Source organism: Fusarium musae, chromosome 1 (genome assembly GCF_019915245.1).
Source record: "Fusarium musae strain F31 chromosome 1, whole genome shotgun sequence".
Taxonomy (NCBI): domain Eukaryota; kingdom Fungi; phylum Ascomycota; class Sordariomycetes; order Hypocreales; family Nectriaceae; genus Fusarium; species Fusarium musae.
In genome coordinates, this window is record NC_058387.1 from 3,193,260 (window position 1) to 3,218,753 (window position 25,494).

The 25,494-nt window shown below is 46.6% G+C and overlaps 7 protein-coding genes across 7 annotated transcripts; 3 read left to right on the forward strand and 4 right to left on the reverse strand.

Moving 5' to 3' along the window:
* Positions 1-1,208: 1,208 nt before the first annotated feature.
* J7337_000958 (uncharacterized protein) lies at positions 1,209-2,762 on the reverse strand (the record flags this gene model as incomplete). Its single annotated transcript, XM_044818704.1, has 3 exons — positions 1,209-1,840; positions 1,894-2,355; positions 2,456-2,762. The coding sequence occupies 3 exons, from the start codon at positions 2,760-2,762 to the stop codon at positions 1,209-1,211; spliced, it is 1,401 nt and encodes a 466-aa protein (XP_044686406.1).
* Positions 2,763-3,423: 661 nt separating this feature from the next.
* Positions 3,424-4,878, forward strand: J7337_000959 (uncharacterized protein; the record flags this gene model as incomplete). The annotated part of the gene is made up of 1 exon (XM_044818705.1): positions 3,424-4,878. The coding sequence occupies one exon, from the start codon at positions 3,424-3,426 to the stop codon at positions 4,876-4,878; it is 1,455 nt and encodes a 484-aa protein (XP_044686407.1).
* Positions 4,879-5,396: 518 nt separating this feature from the next.
* On the reverse strand, positions 5,397-5,939 carry J7337_000960 (uncharacterized protein; the record flags this gene model as incomplete). Its single annotated transcript, XM_044818706.1, has 1 exon — positions 5,397-5,939. The coding sequence occupies one exon, from the start codon at positions 5,937-5,939 to the stop codon at positions 5,397-5,399; it is 543 nt and encodes a 180-aa protein (XP_044686408.1).
* An 842-nt stretch (positions 5,940-6,781) lies between these two features.
* J7337_000961 (uncharacterized protein) lies at positions 6,782-9,783 on the forward strand (the record flags this gene model as incomplete). Its single annotated transcript, XM_044818707.1, has 3 exons — positions 6,782-7,076; positions 7,813-9,470; positions 9,613-9,783. The coding sequence occupies 3 exons, from the start codon at positions 6,782-6,784 to the stop codon at positions 9,781-9,783; spliced, it is 2,124 nt and encodes a 707-aa protein (XP_044686409.1).
* A 2,889-nt stretch (positions 9,784-12,672) lies between these two features.
* J7337_000962 (uncharacterized protein) lies at positions 12,673-14,344 on the forward strand (the record flags this gene model as incomplete). The annotated part of the gene is made up of 3 exons (XM_044818708.1): positions 12,673-13,281; positions 13,341-13,907; positions 13,976-14,344. The coding sequence occupies 3 exons, from the start codon at positions 12,673-12,675 to the stop codon at positions 14,342-14,344; spliced, it is 1,545 nt and encodes a 514-aa protein (XP_044686410.1).
* An 849-nt stretch (positions 14,345-15,193) lies between these two features.
* On the reverse strand, positions 15,194-16,819 carry J7337_000963 (uncharacterized protein; the record flags this gene model as incomplete). Its single annotated transcript, XM_044818709.1, has 3 exons — positions 15,194-15,593; positions 15,649-16,387; positions 16,441-16,819. 3 exons carry the CDS (start codon positions 16,817-16,819, stop codon positions 15,194-15,196), a joined length of 1,518 nt encoding a protein of 505 aa, XP_044686411.1.
* Positions 16,820-23,447: 6,628 nt separating this feature from the next.
* Positions 23,448-24,223, reverse strand: J7337_000964 (uncharacterized protein; the record flags this gene model as incomplete). The annotated part of the gene is made up of 2 exons (XM_044818710.1): positions 23,448-24,057; positions 24,114-24,223. The coding sequence occupies 2 exons, from the start codon at positions 24,221-24,223 to the stop codon at positions 23,448-23,450; spliced, it is 720 nt and encodes a 239-aa protein (XP_044686412.1).
* Positions 24,224-25,494: the final 1,271 nt, after the last annotated feature.

The window sequence follows — 25,494 nt, forward strand, 5'->3', positions numbered from 1 at the left end:
GATGAGCCCTCATATCTCTCATCTCTTTGGACAAAGAAGTATGCGTCCGTGCAAAGTCTTGCTCGTGACCATCGACGAAGAGCCCATTCTGAACAGCGAGCGAATAGGCTGTGCCTGCATACACATGTGAAGGGTCTTTCCACATTGTGTCCACTGGAAGAGGCCAGAGACACAGAATCAGGGAGCTTTTTATAATGGGAATAGGGTTCGTAATGTGTAAAAGGGGCTGGAATGTTCCGCCTCTGATGTGTTGAGCAGCTATCTGATGCAGCTTCGTGGCATGCTCCAAGTGCCTGGCACTTGTGACAACTATTGTCCAAAACAGGAGGGAAGACTCTTTGAAGCACGATTCGCAGTTTACATCGTCTTCACTAAAGATCCCAGGCAGAAGCTTACTGTAGTGGTTGAAGAACCTAGCAATTTCAGTCGGCGATCCATTTACTGCATGTGGTGGGATGCAACACTTACCGAGCAAAGCATTCGTCTATCTGTCTTACCGCAATGTCCTCTCGGCTCAGGATTTCAGAAAGTGATGAAGATCGGCCTGGCTGTACAGCATACGATGGACCAACTTCGGGAGATGGCTCCGCAGCGGTAAACATCAAGGCACTGCTTGAAGTGCCTACGGCCGTACGACCAGACCGAGCTGGCGAGGCGTCTATAGTAGCCTCTGGAGCTTCCACTATATTGTTGCATTCTATACGCATGCGTTTGCAACGCGAACATGGCTGTCCGGGGTGCTGGTACAAGTCGCACCTCAGCTATAAGCCATGAATTAGCAAATCTCAATTATCCTAGGCCCAAGGAAGCCTTTGAACCTTCTGTCGCCTGCAACGAGCACAGGCTTTCATGCGACTTGTCATATGCATGATTGACTCCTCTGAAACTACCAGTTAGAGACAGTTCGACAAGGGTCGTCGTATTGCCCGAACAGTTGACTTGTTGCTTATGGATTCGGAGTCAAGAGATGGAACAACTTCCCCACGATCCGCCGGCATTAGTCTGTGGATGTTCGGAATTCCGACTGCGGGTTGTTCGGCAGATCGACGCGGGGGTTTAAGTTTCCGGCGTGTATTGTTTCTTACTATAAACTAACTAGAGCGTAAGAAGCGGAAACTTTGTTATTCCCCATCTAGCGTCCATGTAAGTAGCACAAGAAGTGGAAGTCATAGCTGAATATCGTTCTGGGCTCAGCCATATCAATCAACTCAAACGACATATCGGAACCCCCCTGGATGATCATCGCCCTCCATTGCTACGCCGGCGTCCTCAATCATCACTCTGTCCAGTCGCTTATTCTCCCAGCAAAGTAAAAGCGAGTATGTTATACTGAGGAGCACGACCAACGAGGTAAACCCACAGGAGATCCAAGCACCCTTGTGATAGTACGGTCCCTGGTCTTTGGGGAATATGTTCGTGCCAACCAAGGGCCCAAACTGGCCCAGCGTAGCGAATATTGCCCACCCACCGGCGCGCTTGCTCTCAGTGTGGTGTACGCTCGAAACCCACGGAAGCAGGATGCTGATACTGACAAAGATTTGTACACTGAGGAAGACTCCCGCATATCGAGCAGCTACCCCCTCGGAAACACCGAGAAGGCAGTATCCTATTGTTGATACAATTGCAGCAGCGGCCACAAAGGGTCCACGTAGCTTAGCCCGGTCGCTGGCAAAAGCACATGCCAGAATTGTGATAAAGCAGAGAGCGTATGGGGGAGCGGACAGTCCATTGCTTTCTTGGTGGTTGAACGTGCCCATTTCGGAGATGATAGTCGGAATGAAGAGAGGCAGCGAGCCAAAGCATACGTTGCAGGAGAAGTACATCAAGCCTGGCACATAACCTAACACAACAAGTCATCAGCCTGAGCAAGTAAAGGATAATGGAACTACTCACTCCGCCAGTCCAAGAATGCTGAACGCCATTCTGCCCAGCTAACCCCTCCCGCGCCCTCTGAGTCGACGGTTTGTCCCCGTCCAACACACTGCCAGGCAACTTCTTTTTCTCTGTCGGTAAGAAATCTGGCGCTGAGCAGGTCGTCCGGGAGATAGAACCATGCCAGGATGGCGACGATCCATACTGGTAACCCTTCAATGAGGAACAGGCATCGCCATGGCGCAACCGAGCCCCGAATACCCAGAATAGCATATCCCAAAACGCCTCCATATGCGTTTGCAAGGGCAGAGCCAGAGAGGAAGATGCCCTGGCGGAAGCCAACTTTGTCTCTGGGGTAGAAGAAGGACAGATATAGAGGCACACCGGAAAACATGCCTTCGAAACAACCGAGCAGCACACGCAGGACGACCAGACTGGCGTAATTGGTGACGGCAGCCTGGCATGCTGATATGGTAGAAAAACCTATAACAGAGAAGAAAACCCATTTATGTGGAGGAAATCGTTTGAAACCAACGGCCGTCCACTGAGAACAAATATCTGTTTTCTTATCAGCGACACGAACCTGGCCACTCCTGTTGGTTCTGTGACTCACATGCGATATAGAAAGCCGTTCCAAGCCAGTCGTAACGTTTGCCCTCCAAGTTCACAGAATCTGTCAATCCTGCAAGACGAGCATTGCCCAAGTTACTGCGATCCAAGTTGGAAAATGTGTACACCAGGAACAAAAGAGGCAGAATATGGAAATCAAGCTTGCGCATGACAGCCTTCTCCTCTGCCTCTGTGACAAGAGCCATTCTGTCGCCAGTGATAGGACTTCTTTGCTCCATCACCCTCTCAAAGGTATCCTGCTGAGCCTTTTCTTCAGGCATGATAGATCGTCAAGGTCTTGATGGTATTTGCCTTGATACGTGCGTAATAACAGACAGTTCTTTGACAGAAAAGCTGGGTGGTCTACATCAAACTCCCTCGCCTACACTCGCGGTTTTAATATTTCCACAACCTGAAAGCAGGGCGGACTGTGTGAACCTTCAGTAGCCTCGAAGATCTATCGGGGGTGGCATGGACGCTGTCTGAGGGTAAGATACACTTCGGAACTCCGATGTTGACTTCCTCCAGTGTAGGCGCATTGCCCCAGGAGATTAGCATCAGTCTATTCAGCCGTAGTGATCTAATCAATTCCCAATTTACATGGTAATCCCAAAGTTCACTAGGAATGGCCCGGTTCAGAATGCAACCATAGCATTAAAGGTGATCTCGGGCCTCCTTGTGGCTTCTTCTTGTTAGCCCGCCTGGGTACGTAGGTAATGCGTTGTTCGGAATTCCGATCGAAACCGGCATGGCATTTGTGTAGACTTCAAACTAAGACGACTCCGATATCTTTGACTTGATGAGCCGATCAGGGAGGAAAGTCTCAGAATCTCGTTGAACACTAAATCTCACCGCAAAGAGGTCATGTATAAGATGCTCAAGTGACCTAGGACAGTGGTGTCCTTTTATCTATTCGTACATCCATCCACCAGCGACTTCAGCATGAGTGAACCAGAACCAAAGTCATCAAGCCCGACGGTGCAACTGTCACAATGGGTTTCAAAGCTGAAACTGGATGACATCCCGGACCGAGTGCGTACTCGAGCAAAGTACCTAATTCTCGATGGACTGGCGTGCGCATTTGTCGGATCTCATCTACCTTGGTCTGAGACGGCAGCGCAAGCTATGCTCAACCTGGAGCCAACACAGGGAGACGCTTCGCTCATCGGGTGGGGGGGACGCAAAGTTACCGCTCTCACTGCCGCGCTTCTAAATGGAACCTTCATCCAGGGTTTCGAGCTGGATGACTGGCACAGCGAGGCTCCCCTTCATTCGAACAGCATCATTCTGCCAGCTCTGCTTGCCGCTGCAGAACAAGCCAATGCACAAGCTTCCCGCTTCACAACCTCCGGACAAGACTTTCTTCTCGCGACTATCGCGGGCTACGAGACAGGGCCACGTGTAGGGCGTTCTCTCTGGGGTACACATGTTCTCTCATCAGGCTGGCATTCTGGAGCAGTCTTTGGGCCTGCTGCTGCCGCCGCCAGCGTCAGCAAGCTTTACGGGCTCGATGCGGACACGGTCGAGGATGCTTTTGGGATAGCATGTACCCAGTCGTGTGGTCTCATGTCTGCCCAGTTCGAGAGCGACGTAAAGCGCATGCACCATGGGTTTGCAGCACGGAACGGTCTTCTGGCTGCTGTCTTGGCACAAGGCGGCTATGTTGGCATCAAGAAAGTCTTTGAGCGCGAGTATGGAGGCTTCTTGAAACAATTCAGTTCTGGAAATGGGAAGCAACCTCAATATCGGCTGGAGGAGTTGACGAGCGAGCTGGGGATCAAGTGGCAGACGGAGGGCATCAGGATCAAGCCGTACGCAGCAATGGCAGGTACACATCCGAGCATTGACTGTATCCGCCATCTCCAGGAGCAGCATCCCGATAGGCTGAAGAGATTCGATGAGATAAAGAATATCGACATCCTCCTTGGCGAAGCTGCTTTCCATCACGGAGGCTGGAAAGCCGTGAAGCCTCTTACAGCAACGGGAGCTCAGATGAGCAACTCGTTCACGGCTGCCACACAAATTGTTCACGGACAGGTTTTGATGCCACAGTTTACCCCAGAAATGCTCGTTGACAACGATGTTTGGAGGCTTGTCGATCTCACTGAGTGTAAACTCCATGTTACGGACGGCGACTCAATCGGCTGTCAAGAAGTGAGGATTGTGTTTGAAGACGGGACAGTCCTACATCACGGTGTGCCGAATGCATTCGGCGTGGATCCACCCCTGTCTAATGAAGATATAGTGGCCAAATGGAGGCAGCTAACCAAAGGCATTGTTGAGAATGAAGTTGTAGCAAAGATTGAGGAGATAGTGTTGTCTTTGGAGGAGCAGGATGACCTTGTATCACTTTTTAAGCTCATTCGTGAAACATCGAAGAATCCGCTGGCCAGATAGAGCTACACTATGTTCCATAGGCGGTGCTAGCAACAATTAAATATATAACGAACTGGCCCTCAAGTAAAGATATCCTTGATTCAAGTACTGTTAGACTAGCACAATTCGTTAGTTGTGGTCCACTGACCACAGAGGTACTGTAGTCTGTCATGTTTTCACCTCCAGGCGGTTGACTGGGCTCTGAACCATGATAGACATGACATAGAGTTTGCAAAGGACGGCGTAGTGTTGGGTTGTGTTGTACCATAAAGCTCATATAGAAACTATAGAATAACACAATGTGTCAGTTTAGAACAACTCTGATGTTCAAGAGTATAGTATCATTATTCAAGAATACGCAAAGCCCAAGGTAGAGGAGAATAAGCTTGATTTAATTCCAGGTATGGTATAGTATATCTTCAGTCCCGGGCCCTCAGTGGAGGGTATCCTCAACGCCACCCAATGCTTTTACCCAACCTGGGCATTGTACGAACCTCGCATTTTGTACTCTATTGTTACATCCCTGTAGCCACATACCATCATGAGCTCTCGCTTTTACCAGCTTGAATGTCTGCGGGGAGAGATTCCTCTGGCCAAAACTCAATATCGCCGTCTTCGCCTAAACTTCCCCTCTTCACAAGACGACCCTTTTCCCTCATAAGATCTTCGACAGTGACTTTCCTATCACCAAAGATGTTCAAGTGATCGCTGATGACGTGTCTGTTCCTGCACTCGGGACATGTGATGAGTGTAGAGCCATGATGGTAGCCCTGCTTAGAGACATTGTGGTGAGAGCGATGGCCGCATGGAATGCACGTAAATGATAATTGGTAGTGCGACGCCTTGATCTCGGGCCTTTCTCCTTCGCTTTTGGGCGTCTCGCCAGTTTGCGCCTGCTCAGGGTTCGGTTTGGCATATGTTTGGGTAGGTGGTCGTGGAATGTTATGCGCTGCGCGGAAAGACTGGAGGTTTGTCGTGGTAGGACGAATAAAGGGAGCGCGTAGGAATGGCGAGGAGCGCTGCGGTTGCTTTGGCAGCTGGCGCAGGACTTTGGAAGCGAAGGACGGCACCCGTGAGGCCATTGTGCGAAGTTTGATTGACTTGAACAGTGAAGGTTGGGGAAATGTTTTCATGAGTGGAAGAAACGTCTTGGTCTTGAGACGTCATTTGTGGGGCTATCCATGTTAGGAAAGATGATGGAAGGTCAGCGAATCATATCGTTCCTATCACTTACACGTCTTTCACTGCTGCTACAGGAGAAAGATAGATGCATTCTTTGCCTGGATCGTCTGCCCTTCCTCCTATGCAGTAAATACTTCTTCTTGCCAGGTTCAACAAGATTCAACCCCTACATAAGGTTCATCTGCCTCAGTAACGAAATTGCTGTCTTAATTTTCCTGGTGCTGCGTTTAATCGTCTTGAGGGATGTATTAGAGCTTTTTGTAACCCGTAATGGCAGGCAACTAAGTTATGTTTTAGGTTTCTATAGCATCAGCCTTATGACAAAGTCATTGGTTAAACATTGAAGTATAACATCTAAGTTATAAGATAGATACATTATTTGCAGTTAAGATTTATTGCTGATAGCTTAAATCAGCATAGGGAACTTGGCAGCCTTAATCAGGCAGTATTAATACAAGTTTCCCTTTTTTTCTTTTTTTCCCTGTCATTGTCTTCTTCTCAGCAGCTCGCAGCCATCTACTTTCATCCCACAACCTTCAATCGACCTTTGCAACCGCGCCTAGTCCACCCATCACACTTCCTAGGTCTTGGGATAAACTGGTCTAAAGGCTTGTTAAGATGTACCAAACTTACCTAGGCCTTTTCATTACTTAGAAATCAACACCTAAGTTTCCCTGCCATGCGACTCGCAACTCTCGCTGCCTGGTTGTGTTGTACGGGCTTCTGTCACGGATATTCTGTTATGGAATCGGAAGACATCGTGCACGGCCTTTTCAAGCTTAATTCAGCACGTTATGCATATGGGTACTATCCTTTGATCTGGGACTCTACCCTTGCCTCCTATGCGCAATACTATGCCAACCAATTGGGCTATGGTGTCGTGGTTCCTGATAATTTGCAGAGAACTGCTGTATACACAGAGACCTCGGCCACATGCGTGGGTCAACCACAGAGGCGTACTTTCGAGACTGCGGCGAACTTCTGGCTCATTGCCAAAGACAGGCCCAACCGTGAACAAATGGACTACTACAACTACCGTAAGTGATATCTCCGATCTGTTATGGTCTTCACATCCTAACTAATGGCCAAGATGTAATCATGGATCCTGAGGCGAATCGAATCGGATGTGGTCTGTCATATGATGATCAAAATCCATGCGTTTTTCACACGGTTTGTATGCTTTCTTCCTAAAGATATTAGTATGTTGTCCTGCAGATCAAACTAAAGAGAAGCATTGACGGATTGTCTACCAAGTTAGGTAGTGTGCGCATGAGATGATCCCTACCCTTATGGTAACCATCACAAAGGGGAAACGGTAACATCCGACATCATATCGTGGAGTAGGCGGAGAAATAAAGAGTTTGCTTTGCTAGTAGTAATAAATCAGAACCTTTCTTCACCATATCCATCTCGTCTTTCAATCATGTAACAATGTCTACAGGGTAGGCAGCACATATTATGTAATCAAGGTCAGTCAGCTGGCCCGTGCACTCTGCCCTGCAGCCTGGTGGAACAAGGAGCGACGCGATCGAGAAAAAGGTCCCGTTCGCGCGACTCCATCAAGCATTGAACGTTGAAGCCATCGCGACAGACAGAAAACTCCACATATCTCGACACCTTTAGTTCACATCGATAGTGCTATCATCATCGGGTAAATTTTGGCATCTGAATCACTTCTATCAGTTCCAGCATCCAGCGATAGCGAGAGGAGACTCTTCGCGTCTTTGCGTAGCTCCTTTGCCGCAGCATGAGATGACCATCAAAACCTCATAGCACCCACGATGGAACGATCAAAGCCCCAGGCTTTCTTGACGAGCTACGCGCCGCGACTGCGCGCCTACAACAACTCCCTTCTCACGCCCGTTCTACCAAGCAGCGCGCCCGCCGGACCAGCTTCGAGAACCACGAAGCGAGGGACGACGATCATAAATTATGCTGAAGATGGCTATGACGATTTGGAAGATGATAGCGACGATCCTAGACGACGACCGACGGGACTGAGGAGCTTGCGAAAGGAGGACTCTGCCAGCAGACAAGACCTCGCCGACAAGATTGGCAAAGACACCAAAGAGCCTGTCGAGGTGCAGGGCGTCTGGCGCGATTGGATCGCTAAACACAGGCTGCTGAGGAGCGACCAGCAGAATGCCGTTCAGGCAACATTGCCTCTCACCTTGATTCCGATTCGAATCGATGTGGATGTTCCCGCGTTCATTCCACCAGCTCCATATCCCATGCCGCATAACCCGAGTACGGTGGACACCTCACTTCCTCAGTATCGTCAACAGGAGGCGACAGTGCCGTATAAACTTCGGGACATCTTTTGCTGGAATCTGCACGAGACCCTTATCTCCACCGATCAATTCGCCCAAACTCTAGTGCAGGACCTCGATCTGCCTAACCGGCAGGCAGTCATTGCTGATATCAGCAAGCAAATCCGGACGCAGCTCGAAGAGTACTCGGGCGTTGCCCTCCACCCGCTATTCCATAGTGACCCGCAGGCCCTCTCTGTTCCACAGCCCACGACTGCTGCACTGACGCCGCGGCCAAGCTTCGCGCTGAAGTCTCGGGATGACTCTCCTGTCTCCGCTATCCGAGGGGCGTCCCGGCCTGACACCCCGGCGCAGGCTGGAGGCGCGGCCACTCCTTCGCAATCCCAAGTTCCCGATGTCACCGCAGAGGCGACGCCGATTCTTCCTGAGTCTGACGACTACAACCCTGACGATACCTATCGATGCATCATCAACTTGAACCTTAATCTGGCATCAATGCTCTACACTGATAAGTTTGAATGGTCTCTATTGCACCCGCCTGGAACCGCCGAAGCGTTCGCCAAGGTCACTTGTACAGATCTTGGGCTGACAGGCGAGTGGATACCGGCAATGACGCATGCCATCTACGAAGCGGTTCTGCGGCTGAAAAAGGAAGCCTGTGAGGCTGGCGGCCTTGTTGCTGGATGGGGTGGAATGCAGCAGGAATTACCGAACGATGCTGCCCATGGCTCTGAGGCTGGCTGGAGGTACGACCCGGAGCACCTCGGAGATGACTGGGAGCCGAAAGTAGAATTCCTTAGTAAGGAAGAGATTGAGAAGCGAGAAGGCGACAGAGAACGTGAAGTTCGTCGATTACGCCGTGAGACGGCGCGGTTCAGCTCTACAACAGGCATGCTCGGAGGTACGCCCTTTGGTGCGCCGATGGAAGTCGAGGAGGAGAGAATGGGGCGAGGCGAACGGTCCAAAAAGAAGCGGCGTTTCCGAAGCTTGAGTCCGCTTGGCCGAGGCGGTACACCGGGAGGGCGAGGGACACCAGACGTTGGGGGATATGGAGGTGGTGGAGCTTTGACAGACCAAGAGAGATATCAATGGAGGTGCATGCACTGCAGGATATGGGGCACAAGCGTCTGGGCTGTGAGAGATGGACCAGCAGGTCCAAGAGTAAGTTTAAGGCTTGGCACTCCGTTTTCGTTGCTAACACATTACTCAGACTTTATGTGCCAACTGTGGTTATCTCTACGAGCGTGACCAGAGACTGCCCCGTCAAAGTAAAAACATCCATATATCAGATATCCGCGGATAGAGACCATACGAGTCTGCTCTTGACAAGGAGAAGACATCTGGATGCACTCGGTTTCTCCCACAGGCCGCACAAGAAAGCATGAGAGCCGGGCCAACATCATTCGATGCTTCGGTCCTGAACATTGAGGCAAGTGAACGGCAACCGCCTGTTCTCATGGGCAGTGGCGAATAGTACTAGCAATGCGTCACCCCGACAGCCAGTGATGATGGTGTTTATTTTTGCGAGGAAAAGCTTTTTGGAGGTGGAAATTGCAAGGGATGATTATACGGCGTCTCGGGAGGATTTGGGGTTCCTCATGTGGAATGATATTTTCTCCCCTATCTATTGAACGCTGGTAATTGCGAGAAGGACATGAGATGCAGTATTGCGAAGTACGCATCCTTGTAGCTTATATTGATGCCCGGTGGTTTACAAGGGGTGTTTGTGATGCGTCCATTGACACTCTAGCACCTTGAATTATAGATGGGTTGAGCTTAACTCAGAATTATGCTCGTGCGAAGAGCAATGCAGTGTGAGGTGGTCTACCTATAGATACGATTTTCGTATAGTCTACCTACTATAGGTAAACATGTGTAGATTACCTTATTCATAGAGAAAGGAACTGCCTATAGGTGATATGCGGTCATCACGTGTGCCAGCTTGACCAGGCCTCCATATTTCCTAAACCTGACCACAACAACCTCATTCTATCCTTGACATGGCCCCGTTAGGCAAAATACATAACTTCAACAGAGCATCATGCGTACTATCCACATATGCAAGTCACCTCTGGACCCTTGCTATTGCATAGCATTACATTGGCTGTCGAGCCACCCAGACAAAGCCGCACCACGCTTTGGGGTAATCCGGAAGAACCTCCTCCACGATCCAATCCGTCCACTCTAATGCACCACATCAAAGCCTAAGGAACGATTAATTGACACCCCGCACTTCTGAAATGGGTTATTCTGTATCTTCCGAAACAGTGGATATCACGTTCCACTGGGGTACTGGACTACTTGGAGACGCCCCCAAGGCGGTTCGAGCCGAGAAGATGCTGCCGATTCATGCAGGGTTGATGACTTTGATACCCCTCGTTAGCCGTCTTCCGTGTCTGGAAAAGGCATTCCGTTCGAGAGCCTCGGCAGTCCGAGAGATCTGTATTATCGTTGCGAGTGCTTCGTATATTGAAGAACAGAAGGTAACACCTCAGAATTGAGGCGGTGGAAAACAAATAACAACCTGGACAGGGCTCATAAACCAAGTGCAGTCAGTCAAGGCCCGGCGGAACAATCGAATCACCGTAACATTCATGTCGATTGCGCGCTGCACATTCGCCAGCCATCACATGAGACTACCAGTCGCAGGCAAGATCTGGTTGCCTGCCTGCTCGCCTGGCAAGGTCCTTACACATGGCCGGCAGGAGAATCCTGGTCTATAGTCAACAATATGCCGGGGTTATAGCCACTATCTCGGTCATGATGTATCCGAAACTGCTGGATTTGGACGAGAAAGCTCTCCAAGCCCTCACCTCCATGCGCTATGTCAGGGGTTTAACTTCTGCCACCTCCGCATTGCCCGGCAGCTGACCAACAACAGCTGTTTTTCGAGATGGGCATGGGCGCACCATGAACACATGAACAAACTAAATTTGACGGAAATTCTCTTCCACGATACCTGCAGTTGCCGCCTTGGGACTTCTTTTAAGCGGACGGGCTGAATCCCGACGTACCGCGAGATCCCCTTTACCAGGACAACTCATTTAGGTTCCACGGCTGTAATTGTTCCACCATCAAGAGCATATTAGCTATGGAAATTGAAGTCAAATATACACCAATGTTTCGAGTTCCCGTTTACAGACGGGAAAAGGAACATCAACGCTACCAAAGACGGATCAGCTGGAAACGGATGCTCAACAGACAGTGTGATGTAAAGATGCCCTTCACTTCCCTTAACAGATCAATATGCATAAACTATCTCCTAAAGGATATATAATCTTCACCGGAGCTACGGACCATCGAAGCGATGTCTACTGAGGAGCATTGTGCCCGTGGTGCAAGGCACCCGTGGATCTCGAAGACAGGCTTCTCCATATTGATACCAGACGAAGATGTGACAGCACCGCATAATTAGTAAACACCATGCTCTAATAGTGGCAAACGGGCCAAAGCCTTGGGTCCTTGAGAGAACCAACAAGTTGTGGGGTCAGCCTCCTCACTTGAAGTACGGCTAAGTACAATCAACCCTGGGCGGAGATCCATCTGGTTAAGATGGCAGGGTGACTGAAAGGTGACCGTTTACTCCTAGTTGCCTTTCCGGGACTGGTAACTAGACTACCTCACGATCATTCTATGGGTTATATCACGGGTCTCATTAGTCCACGGCAAAAAGACGATGGAAGCGACGGCCCGAAAAACGAACGATGTTCCTATCCTTTAGATGCCTGTGAAAACAGTAATCCTGAATCTTGCTCTTACTCTTACACGGCCTCGTTAGTCCAAGTTACAGGGTCCCTCCAATGAGCGAAGATCATGAGTGCAGCCTCTTCGGAGGCCAAACCATTGCTCTCCTTCGGGAACTACGGACCGGCCTACTCGTTCTCTTTGCTACTGTAAGTATTCATCGGACACTTACCGTACGCCACCGGAGGCTATCACGGAGATCGGCTCAGGAACTGCCCCCTGCAGTCACCGTACCTCGTTGTTGCTCTTCTCGACAAGTCTCCGCTCTGGAGGCATGCCATGCTTTGCCTGTTGTCACCAAGTGAGACATCACTGGCTCAGCAAGGTCTTTCTTACCTTCGTACTGTCCAAGGGCATGCGGCCCGTGAACCGATTCTCTCCTGAAGCTACGAAAATGGAGCCTCATCGGTATGGCGGCTTCTCTTGATGTTGATCACTCCTTTCCTTCGAACTTGGACATGGGTGAAGGGGGCGATCTTCTAAGTTCCAGATCTTCTTATTGACGACTATATAACAAGCTCGGATTCCCAATTCAAATCGAACTCACCACTCCTCACCTCATCACCACTTCTTCAGTCAACCCAGTCTCGTCTATCCAACGGTCTAGCTTCACTTCAAAATGTATCGCGTCATCGCAACCGCCTCGGCTCTTATTGCCGCTGCCCGGGCTCAACAGGTCTGCTCTTTGACCACCGAGACCAAGCCTGCCTTGACCTGGTCCAAGTGTACATCCAGCGGCTGCAGCGATGTCAAGGGCTCCGTGGGTATTGATGCCAACTGGCGATGGACTCACCAGACTTCTGGATCTACCAATTGTTACACCGGAAACAAGTGGGATACCTCCATCTGCACTGATGGCAAGACCTGCGCCGAGAAGTGTTGTCTTGATGGCGCCGACTATGCTGGCACCTACGGAATCACTTCCAGCGGCAACCAGCTCAGTCTTGGATTTGTCACCCAGGGCCCCTACAGCAAGAACATCGGTAGCCGAACCTACCTCATGGAGAACGAGAACACCTACCAGATGTTCCAGCTTCTGGGCAACGAGTTCACCTTTGACGTCGATGTCTCTGGTATCGGCTGCGGTCTGAACGGTGCTCTCTACTTCGTCAGCATGGACGAGGATGGTGGCAAGGCCAGGTACTCCGGAAACAAGGCCGGAGCCAAGTACGGAACTGGTTACTGTGATGCTCAGTGCCCTCGTGATGTCAAGTTCATCAACGGAGTTGTAAGTATTAACCTAGAGTACGATTGCAGGTTTGGGACAGACGCTAACCAGTACTCAAGGCCAACTCTGAAGGCTGGAAGCCCTCTGACAGTGATGCTAACGCTGGTGTTGGTAACCTGGGCACTTGCTGTCCCGAGATGGATATCTGGGAGGCCAACTCCATCTCCACCGCCTTCACTCCTCATCCTTGCACCAAGCTCACTCAGCACTCTTGCACTGGCAACTCTTGCGGTGGAACCTACTCTGATGACCGATATGGCGGTACTTGCGATGCCGACGGTTGTGATTTCAACGCCTACCGCCAGGGCAACAAGACCTTCTACGGCCCTGGATCCAACTTCAACGTCGATACCACCAAGAAGATGACTGTTGTCACTCAGTTCCACAAGGGCAGCGACGGACGTCTTTCTGAGATCACCCGTCTGTACGTCCAGAACGGCAAGGTCATTGCCAACTCCGAGTCCAAGATTGCAGGCAACCCCGGTAGCTCTCTTACCTCTGACTTCTGCTCCAAGCAGAAGAGCGTCTTTGGCGATATCAATGACTTCACCAAGAAGGGTGGCTGGAACGGCATGAGCGATGCTCTCGCAGCCCCCATGGTTCTTGTTATGTCTCTCTGGCACGACGTAAGTCTAACGCAACCCCCCTATTCATATCTGAAACAGAAACATCGCATACTGACTTTTCTCTACAGCACCACTCCAACATGCTCTGGCTCGACTCTACCTACCCTACCGACTCTACCAAGGTTGGATCCCAGCGAGGTTCTTGCGCTACCACCTCTGGCAAGCCCTCCGACCTTGAGCGAGATGTTCCCAACTCCAAGGTTTCCTTCTCCAACATCAAGTTCGGTCCCATCGGAAGTACCTACAAGAGCGACGGCACCACCCCCAACCCCCCTGCCAGCAGCAGCACCACTGGTTCTTCCACTCCTACCAACCCCCCTGCCGGCAGCGTCGACCAGTGGGGACAGTGCGGTGGCCAGAACTACAGCGGCCCCACGACCTGCAAGTCTCCCTTCACCTGCAAGAAGATCAACGACTTCTACTCCCAGTGCCAGTAAAGGGGCTGCCGAGCTATCTATCATGAGATTGAGGAACGATGTGATGAGTGGATGATAAAGAAAGGAGAAGTGCGTGGATGAGATGGACTTGATGTGGGAAGACAGGGGTTGACTTTCAATTTTCCGAGAACTTTGTGCTCTTCTTTTGCCCTTCGTTTGTCTCGCGCAATAAAGAACGACCTTTGCCCCTATTGTTATATACATCGGTAGAAAATAGTTACAACTGTCGTTATCAACCTATCTCTCACTCGACTCGCTTTGAAATTTCTGTATGAGTGACTGTTCCACCGATTATCTCTCGAAGATAATTAATGGCTTCCTGCAACGCCCGTTTGCATCCAGTTCTTGGCAAGAAACAATGTGGCCAAGAAAGACATGAAATCCTGCCAACAAGACGATATGGGAACACAATATACATAAGAGACCAATATCCATCGCCTTATATTGTGTGATGCTGAAAATAAGCACCTTGTCTAGTTATGTCGATATTTGAAAACTTTGGGCTATACTTTGGGTATTTCTATAGAGGCATTTGACTTTTCAATATGGATAAGACTGTGGAGTTAAAAGAAGCTTTGAGCCCAACGGGAAGACAATGACGCCCAGTGTCGACTTCATGATATGATGTCTGTCAGCTAGCCTCCTATTACACAATCTGGATGGGACATGCCACTTTCAGGGTACTTGACTTTTCCTAGGGATCACAGCAATATCTTCGTATCTTCAATGTATCCTTATATCAGCATATATGTCTAGGTAGATGCACGACTAAAACGATTGCCTTCCACATCTCGAATTCCTAGATGCAAAATTATCCAAACTCAAAATCCCCCATCAATTACAGTAGATTTAAACAGACTCCCGCTTCTTCTCGCTCTGCTGAATCTCAGCCCCGTCCTTGAACTCCTGGGTCTGATGCTGAGCAGTGTCAACGCCGAGCATCTGGGCACCCTTCTCAGTGTGATCGGCACCACCGAAAACAGTATCCATGTGCTCAAGAGAGATACCCTTGGTTTCGGGGACAAAGAAGAACACAAAAACGCAGAGCAGGATGTTGATGGCAAAGAAGAAGAAGAGGCACTTGAGGCCGGTCTTGGCGAGGAATGTTGGGAAGAACTGTTGGAAAATGGTGTTGGCCACATTCTGGCATTGAGAGGCCATACCGACGGCCTGGGTTCGGACGTTGGCGGAGAAGACTTCACTGGTCCACATCCACACACCGGCACCCCATGAAGGCTTATAGAAGAAGCTATAATAGTATGTTAGTATGCGTTCAAGAAAGGCGAAAAAGCAAGAAAGCTCACATGAAGAGGTAGAGCATGACAACAATGCCAATAGCAGTGGGCTCGGTCTTGGGGGTGGGAGTAGCGAGACCAATGACGGGAACAATCAACATGCAGACAGCCATACCCGCGGCACCGACCATGAAGAGCCATCGGCGACCAAAGCGATCCGCGGTCCATACAGCGTTCAATGTGAATAGAATACCCATGGTGGCCCACAAAGCGTTGATGAGGTTGATCTTTTCAGTCGAAGTCCAGACTTGCTTGTAAATGGAAGTGGAGTAGGTGTTGAGGGTACCCTGGCCGGTGAGCTGCTGGCCGACGTTGAGGACAACTGCAATACCGAAGCGCTTCCTGATAGAGGGATCCTTGAAAAGGGCACGGTATCCAGGGCTGATGGCCTCCTTCTCGTACTCGATAGCAGCCTGGATAGCCAGGACCTCGTCCTCAACCTCCTCCTCAGTGTCACGGATACTTCGAAGGGCGGAGCGGGCATCGTCGATCTTTCCCTTCTTGATAAGGAAACGGGGAGACTCTGGCTGGAATGGGAGCAGGATGATGACAAAGATGGGGACCATGACCTGGAAGATAACAACCATGCGCCAATCCCACTCGCCGAGCTTCTCTCGGTTCTTGCCGCAAGCGAAGTTGATCCAGTAGGCAATAAAGGCACCGACCGAGTAGAAGAGTTGCCAGAAGGTCATGACCTGACCTCGAATCTCAGCGGGGGCAACCTCACCGATGTAAACAGGGCCAGCAGCTGGAAGGAAGTCAGTGACCAGTCACAGGAGCTGGTGAGAGTATATAACGTACTGAGAGCGGTACCCTGGCCAATACCGATGAGGACACGGCCGAGAATGAAGACACCAAGCTTTCCCTTGGGAGCAAAAGCCTGGATGATGGCGGCGATGATGGTGATGAAGCAACCAATACCCATACCGGCACGTCGACCAAGCCAATCAGCCAAGGGGCCACCGATGAAGAAACCACTAACGATAGCACCGATAGTGTAGCATGTGTTGATGAGACCGACAGTGTAACTGTCATTCTTGAGGTCAAGATTGAACCAGTTCAGCCAGTTCTCCGAGGCCTGGAGAGCGTTGAAGACACTGGAGTCAAAGCCGTAGAGCGTCATACAAGACGCAGCTACCATGGCAATGAACCAGTTGTAGACTCTGGTCTTGCTGGGCATGTTGGCGGTGTTTGGCCCTGTGCCTTTCTTCTTTTTTTTCGGGTGTCTTTTGTCTAGAAAGAGTTGCCGATTATATGACTCAAGAATGAGAAAGGTCGGACTCAAGAAGAGGCAGAGAAGAGAATGAGGGTAGTGGGACAAAGAACAGAGAAGAGAAGGAGAGAAGATGATGCTTCCCTTGCTATCTTTTTATCTTCGAGACGAGGAAGGAACCCCCAGAGGCTAGAGCCGTCTTTCTTGCCCCCAGACCCCAGACTAAGGTATGTCTTTCCTAGGTTAACCCCAGACCCAACCCCAGGATGCGGTTGCGGTTTGGGTTGCGGTTGCGGTTTGCCTTGCGGCTACCTACCTAGGTATGGATGGTTTACGGACGGACGCACCTTCCCCACCATTCCGTAAGTCTCTAACAACGCTCCTAATAACTTAATTTAAGCTGGCTTTTTTAGCGGCTTAGCTTGGGGGGGGGGTGCGTTGAATTAAGTTATATTTTAAAGGTTAGGCTTAAATTAAATTAACTAACTTAAGTAATATAAGTTAGATAGCTATAAGGAATAGCCTTACTTATTTTCTATAACTAGTTTCTTAAGTATTATATTATCTCTATTACCTCTAGATTTAGGCTATAATATTAATCTAATAATATTATTCTAGCTTAATTAAATAACCTCTTTACCCTAGCTAATTTAATAAGTATATATAAGATATCTTAAGCTATTTTTAATAATATAAAATAGGTATATTTATATTACTTTTACTATTAAATTAGTTTATAGCTAATCTACTTAACCTCTTTTATTAAATATTAAAATAGCTTAGTAATAGGTATCTTATATAGCCTTACCTATTTTATATAAAAGGCAGTAAGAATACTATTAATTTTATTAGTTTAAGAGACTAGATTTTATATAATAGGTAACTAAAGGGATTAAAGGTCTTTAACCTCCTAATTTTTAATATAAAAGGCTTTAAAATATATATAAATAGCTTTAACTTTAATCTTATTATTAATTAAATAAGTAAAGAATTTTAGCTATATATTAAGATAAAGGATTATTATTACTTAATAGACTAGTAATAAGGTAATCTTCTTTCTATAGGTATATAGCTTATTTATAGTATTAGTAATAGCCTTATAAGCCTAACTATTTATTACTTTTAAAGGTAAGGCTTAATTTATTAAAGAAAAATAAAAAGGTAAAGGATTTAATAAATAAGGATTTAAAAAGCTTAGTAAAGCTATAGTTATAAAAAGACTATAGTAATAATTATAGAAGTACTAATATAGCTTTTTATAGCTATATATAATAAATAAGATTATAGCTTTTTTATAGCTTTTAAGCTTTTTAGTTTTTTCTTTAAAAGGATATAAAATACCTATAATTTAATATAAATAAGCCTAGTTATCTAGGTATAGGATATTTACTTCTAGAATCCTCTTTAAAGGTTTAGGGTTATCTAAACTGTAAATATAGAATTAGTTAATAATAGTCTATAGGTAAAGGGTATAGTTAATTATTATTAATATTAAATTCTATTTTATTTACTAGTTAGGCTATAGCTAAATATAGAAAGATATATTATTAAAGCTTATAATATCTTTTATTTTATAGGCTTTATATATATATTATAACTAAAGCTTATAGCATTATAGTATTTTTTATATAAATTAAATAATATTATATAGCTTCCTTATTACCCTTAGGGTATATTATAACTCTTTATAGTTATTTATATAATTAAGGGTAGATTAAGTAAAAAGCTAGGAAGTAAAAAGTAAAGCTTTAGCTATAAGATTAATAATATAACCTTAATACTAAAGCTAATAAATTTACACTTACTTATTAATTAGGTATAATAAGAAGTAACTTAATTACTTATAAAAAAGGGCTATAAGGTATATAGTATTTAATTTAATATTATTAAAGGTAAAAAAGCTAAGCTTATATAAGGGGAGGTTAAAGGTCTTATATATATTATTAATAATAATAGCCTAATTCTCCTTAAAATAGGCTTCTTTAAACTTATAAAAAGTAATAACCTTATAAGTTAGGAATCTTACTATTATAATATAGTAGGTAAATACTCCTAGAATAGTATAGCTATTTAGGGAAGTCTATAGGTTAAAGGATAAGCTAATAAGAGACAAGGCTATAAAGAGCTTTTCTTTAATAAGGGCTTTTTTTTTAGTATATTATATAAGGAATTAATTTTAAACTATAATTTTATTCTTTAGGAAGGTTACTTTAATAATCTTAGGTAGTATTAGTAAAAGGCTATAGAAATAGGTATATATAATAATATTAAGGGAAATAGCTATAGTAATAATCTAGTTAATAAGATTATAATAGAAGCTCTTAATAGATAAGGCTATTAGAGGTATAGGGGGGGTATTTTAAAAGGCCTATATTATAAATAGCTATAATAAAGGCTATAGTAATAGTAATATTAGCTCTTTAGAACTAGCTATAGCTTTAATAATCCTATAAGCTAGTTTTAAGTACTTATTATATAATAAAAATACTTATAAGAAGTTATATAATCTATTTATAAAGTTACCCTTTATATTATATATCTTATAAAACTAAAAGGCTATATTAATAAGGTAATAGTAATAAGGGGCAGTTAATATAAAGGTATAACTATATTTAAAGACTTAACTATAGTAAGATATAACCTTATATACCTATTTTTTTAGTATAAAGAGGTACTTTCTATAGTAAAGTACTAGGAGGTCTAATAGCTAAAAGTAGTGCCCCTTTATAAACAGGGAAATCATATTAAGCTACTAAGTAATAGAAAAGGACTTTTAAAAGTATAAAAATTAAGTTACTAATATTTTTAATAATACTAAAAAAGATATTAATAATAGTAATATTAATATTATAATAGTATTATAAAAAAAATATAATTAAAAAAGAGGTTAAGAAGGTAATTTAGTAATAATTAAAGAAAGCTAGCCTTTAAAGTATAGATTATAAGATAATATAAAGAAAAGAAGGTTTTACTAGGGTTTTACTAGGCTAGTTTTTTTATCCCTAAAATCTTACTTTAGAAGTATAATTTTCTTATAAAAAAAGCTTTAAAATTAATAAAAATAAGAGGTACTTATATATTACTAATATTACTATATAGACTTATAGACTTATAAGTTAGGACTTTTATAGACTTAAGTTATAGCAATTTTTCCTAACTTATAAGTTAGGGGGTCGGACTTGAATTAAGTTAAATGACTTGAATTATTAGGAGCGTTGGTCTCTAATTATGTATTAAATGTGATATCTCGATTTGAGTGGCCGAACTTGCTTTCTGTTGTTGCTGTCTCCCGAAAACTTCACTTGACTAAGTGTTCGGCAGAAGAGACAGTATTTACATCCACCATTCACGCTCGCCAGTCGACCCCTGGTAGGTACTTGATGATAAGGCAGTTGAGCATGTATATCAGTTTCATGTCGTCTTATCGAACGTTAAGAATTCGCTTAATTATCGTTGTTTCCACTTTTCTAGCACTGAGTCGGGATCCCATCATCCCATCCCATCGTTGAGCGCTTCACAGTTCAAACCCCCGCAACTATTGAACGACTTAACGTAAGGTAGCCCAAGATCGGAACCCCCAAAGTTGCATCCTATTCCCCCACGATTCATTTACCATGAGTCTAAAGAATAGAATTCAGTCCAATGTATCAAAAGAAGACTCCCTTAATTAGACTTGTGATGCTACTGTGCCGTGCCGAGTTCCGTCTGCCCAGGTCGCTAACCCCTGCCATGCCCTCCACCGGCTCGGCGCCTCTGTCAGTTTTGGGTGGCATGCTTAACGCCTGTTGGAGCAATTTCTTCCTGGCGTTCTCTTAGACCTCGACTCTCTTTGGAATTGGCTTCCTTGGGGGGAGTGGAGAATGGGGGAAAATGCCTTTTTGCGGCTGATGATGGCCATACCGCGTGGCCAGATGGCAGGGCATCAAAAGCTACGATTCGTGGAATATCTAAGGAAATAATTCCTCCGTCAGAAATAGTCAAAATTTAACTCTGCCCGTGCTAGACCCGTTCTGAGCCAAGCTCCATGGTCTCCACCTCCATGATTCACCCGTGCGGAGTAGACCGCTTCTCGTTTTCCTGGATCTCTTCCCCGCATTGGATTTGCCTTGGTTATGGAGAAGAATCTCGGGGAGAAAGCAAATAAAGATAAGCGGTTATTGGGGAGTGATGACTCCGTGATCTTTGGTGTTCTATCTTAGGTAGGTACAAGTATGCTGCGATATGCTACGATTAGCAACTGAGCCTGATGGTGCCACTTCGTCTATACCTTTGACAGTTGAGTCTATCTCAACAGCACAGAGAGTCGTGTAGTAACCCCAATATGGGTCCTCCAACTTGACAACGACCTCATGGATGATGGACGTAGGTAGTAGACTTGGTCAAGGCGTAGCATGGCTTGGCTGACTCCAAAACTGGACCACATAGTTCCAGCTCCAGTACTTGCCAAGACATCGACCCCTGATTCCGCCCGATCTTACACCCTCTTACTCCGTACAAGTTGTCATATTGCATCTTGACCATACCGCTTAGACGACAACATCAACAAACCACACCATACCATACATCTCAATGCCAAGTGCGATCAACCCAGGGTCTCAAGCGCCACTGACAAGAGACCGATGCTCCCTTTGTGACGACGTTGTATCTTACCTTACAAGTGTTTGGCCTTTGCAGAGTACCTAATAGCTACCTATTCTTCACAGTTTCCCTCTCCTTGATAGCAGCACCACTAACGTTAATTGACTCTTTGGCGGGAGGACGTTCAACATAAAACCAAATCAGGCGATTCCTATGTTCCAGCGGGGTCGGCCGATTGCTAGATAAATGATAGTGAAGATGTGCCATATTTCTGCCTTGACTCCATCATTCAAACTCCGAATGACAGCATTGTCACCCCCAAACTTTGCGTCCATCCCCGTCATTTCTATACTAAACAATGCACAATTGCCTTCGGCTAAATTTGAATCGATGCAGTGGTTTTCATCATACTTCCCTAACATTGACCAATAGCTTGCTTTACGGGGTTCTAGTCGTAGTCACACAAAGCATTGTCTTTCTAAAATACCTTAATTTGACAACCTATTCAATCCTGTCAATAAAACTCTTACACCATGAAGCATCCTTATTCGAAACCGCCCTCATAGTAATTGAATCTCGATTCATACCAGCAATAGGTTTCACCCTATTCACGGCTGGCCCGCGAACATCGAGAATATTACAAATCCAAACCTCCTATCTAATCTATTGAATGGCCTTACAAAGATATACACAAGAATTGGGATTATATGTCACTTTGGAATTGTTTGAAAGGTAATGTTCATAAACATGTCTATACGCAAATTCTTTACTTCCTATGGCTTCCATTGGTGTGGGTCGGCCGAACCGCATAACTGCAGACTCCAGCTCCTAATCAACATATTGAACAAGGTATAATACACTGCATCTCGGCATACTAGGAATTTAGGCTTTTACTCTACCCAAAATCTAACCTAAGAGCCTCAATCCTAGAGCCTGCTTCGGAGTTAAACATGAGGAGTGTTTCTACCCTCATCTTCCAAACACAGCTCCTGGGATGTATTATCAGGAGTCGTCACCGTGAGCATTTGTGTAAGATCAACTCCTCCCAATGGCATCTCCTTGATCTGCTGTAAGATTTGTATTTAAAAACCAGCCTGAGTTTGGGGTGGTATACCCCTGCCTTGATACTGTAATTGATACTGTTCTCTAGCGGTATCCCGTGCTTGCTTTCGCCTCGAAAGTCGTTCCACCATTTCCTGGGATATCATACTAAAACTTTCTCTCCAGGTCGAGGCATCTGCCCAACGGTCTCCGTAGGTATCTAATGTCTGTGAGACCTTATCGAGACATCTCAGGCTGCGATCGAGATTATCCTCTCCATTCATCCCTTGCGGTTGCAGTCGCCTTGGGAGAGGAGGGGCAGGTGCAGCACCCGGGCGAGAAATTGGAATTGGAACCGGCATTCCCGAAAGAAGCATATCTTCTGCATCTCTTAGAACCGCGAGGAACTGATTCGCCATAAAATAGACCCTCAACACGTCATGGTATGTATAGAACCCGGAGTTTTGTGCACCATGTGCTATCTCATGGACAGTGTCAAGGTAGGCCATCGAATGCTCAAAAATCAGGATACGGTTATAGTCGGTAATGCTGGGTGCCCTGGCCGAGGGCGCAATACAGTAGACGTAGCTATACCTCAGCTCTTGGTCGAACAATTGTCTGATTTCAGGGGCCAGATTTGTCGGTAAAGTGTCTTGCCATTCGCGCATATCAAGGCACATTTTCCAAATATAGGAGATTGGATCCTGCAGAGGGACTGAACCTGATTGGTACAACTCCTGGTACCAATGGGATTGTGCTCGTCGGAGTTGAAAGAGTAGTAGAGCAGGGTCCGCGGGTTGGGGACCGGTGATGGGACCTGACACAGAACTCTTTCTCCTGTTACTAGATGCCTGGGGAAAGGCAACATTGACAGTATCATCTGTGAACGAGAATGTTCGCGCATGGACCATACTGATGGCACTACAGTGCAGATTAGCAGGTGCGGGCTTGGTTACAGAGGGAGGGTTATAGAGACCTACCGGTCAAGAGCATAGACGCAGTAAAAGATCTTGCGTCGCATGTCCAGAGAAGCTTTGTCAGGGACAGCAGACAAAGGAGGGTCTTGGTGAAAACCCAGGTCAACTATCGCACGGGCTGTGAAACCTATCAAATGCCAGCTATCAAAGTGGGCAGGGTCCAACATGGCATACTGCGTCAAAAGAAGAAGCGACTGGATTTGCGTCACGTATCCGGGGGTGAGAGCACCATCGGCATGGTTCATAGCTCTTGACGCATACTCGAGGCCAGTAAGATAGTGTGTATCCTGGATACGTTTGCTTTGGGCTGTAGAGCCAATGGCAAGGACCATGTACACCATCCAGTAGTCCGAGTCTTTGATGGTCCGGGTATCTTCTTGATATATGTCGTCAAGAGCGGTTAAAAGTGAGGTTTCTGAAAAGCAGGGGAACAACGAATAGACGTTGTCCATGTAATGCTGGACCAGCACATGAGCAGTCTGCCTTGGAGGTAAGCGGGCTTGGTCAGACTCTGGAAGGGCATCGTTCGTTGTTGCCGCCAAGACAAGTCTAGCAAAAGTCATGTTTGTTGATATGGGTTCAAAGTCTCGCGTTGTCGCATTGACAGAACTAATGAGGCATATTAGCACCAAAAGAAAGGGACTTGGGAGCTGTTCAGTACTTACAGAAAGCCAAAGTCGGATACAAGAGAGTTGACATCAGAGGTCTCCCGCTTTTGCGCCGCTTTGCGATGTATAGCGGCACGAATGAGCGCAAGAGAGTCTCTACGGTCCATCTGTTGCACATTCAAGGCCGATGCATCTGTATCATGGAGTGCAACGGATGCCTTGCGTGATTTTGCAAATTGAAGCCGTTTTTCAAGCTTCTCTATGCGCAATTCCAGGGCCGCCACGTAACTGAACACAAAGATTAGATGGGCTCTCGCTCTCAAGGACCAAATTATCGACCAACCTTCTCTCCTTGCCTCGAGCGAACTGATCGTTTGCTGCTGAACACTCATTTGAACGACCAGCCTTTTCGCAGGCTGTGCAAGCCGGGAGTTTGCCATCACACTATATGATGTTAGCCACTGTCTGAAACATATGAGCGGCAAGTTAGTTGCGTTTACCTTGACCTTGGCAGCGCGGCCTTATACATGAAGCCAGTCAGCAAACATGACCCTTCGAATATAGGCTCACTACTTACACCGAGAGCAAGCGGACACTGGCCTTGACACCCTCAAAAGCGGGTTGTGAGAGAAACTCGGACGTGGCATTTTTTTTCCAAGTCTGTAGATGCCGACCTAGCACAAGGTATCGACGGCAAAAGCCCTGAGGGACTGATAGTGCAGAGTGTCCGTGCAATCAACTACAATAAGCGTAACGAATAGAGCTTGACTGGAGATAGTAGGTGATGGGTGAGGTCTGGGGTAACAGTTCGTTCGACTGTCGTCAAATTTCTCCACTCGGAAGCGAAGCGGGACAATCAAGACCACGAGGACCAGGTTGGTTCCAGGAGTCAGTGGATCGGCCTGTAACTAATCTAAGCCGTTGACTCCGGGGATACAAAGAGATTGCAGTTGGCCTTTGAAGAACCTCGAGGAGCCTGACCACAACGTGAAGCGCAATCAGAAAGAGGCGTGGGAAATGGGCGCGGTCTTGTGCAGGCAATCAATCCACTGTTCCGTGGCGTCGTTGGCTAGTTCTTCTGAGTGGACGGTTGCGGGACAATCATCCAGGAATGGACTTAAAAAGAACTCGATGCGTCGGCAACGCGTTGTATTGGGGTTTCAGAACTCTCTATAAGTTTCTGGAAAAGACAGGCTCAGATGATGGCGGGAGGGAAATGGCATCTCAACCGCAAGATATGGCAATGTAGGTAGTTTTGTCGACAACACAGGTAACAAAGTGCTATTGTCTCATCGAGTCGACTCGTGTCCCTCGAGTTGTCGAGCGGGGCGGGGCAACAAATGTGGGTGGGTAGGTAGAGAATAGATGGCGTAGTAGTAGTGCGGTTATACAGCGGCACAAATGACGATTGTTAGCAAGAGGTACAGGTTCTATTATA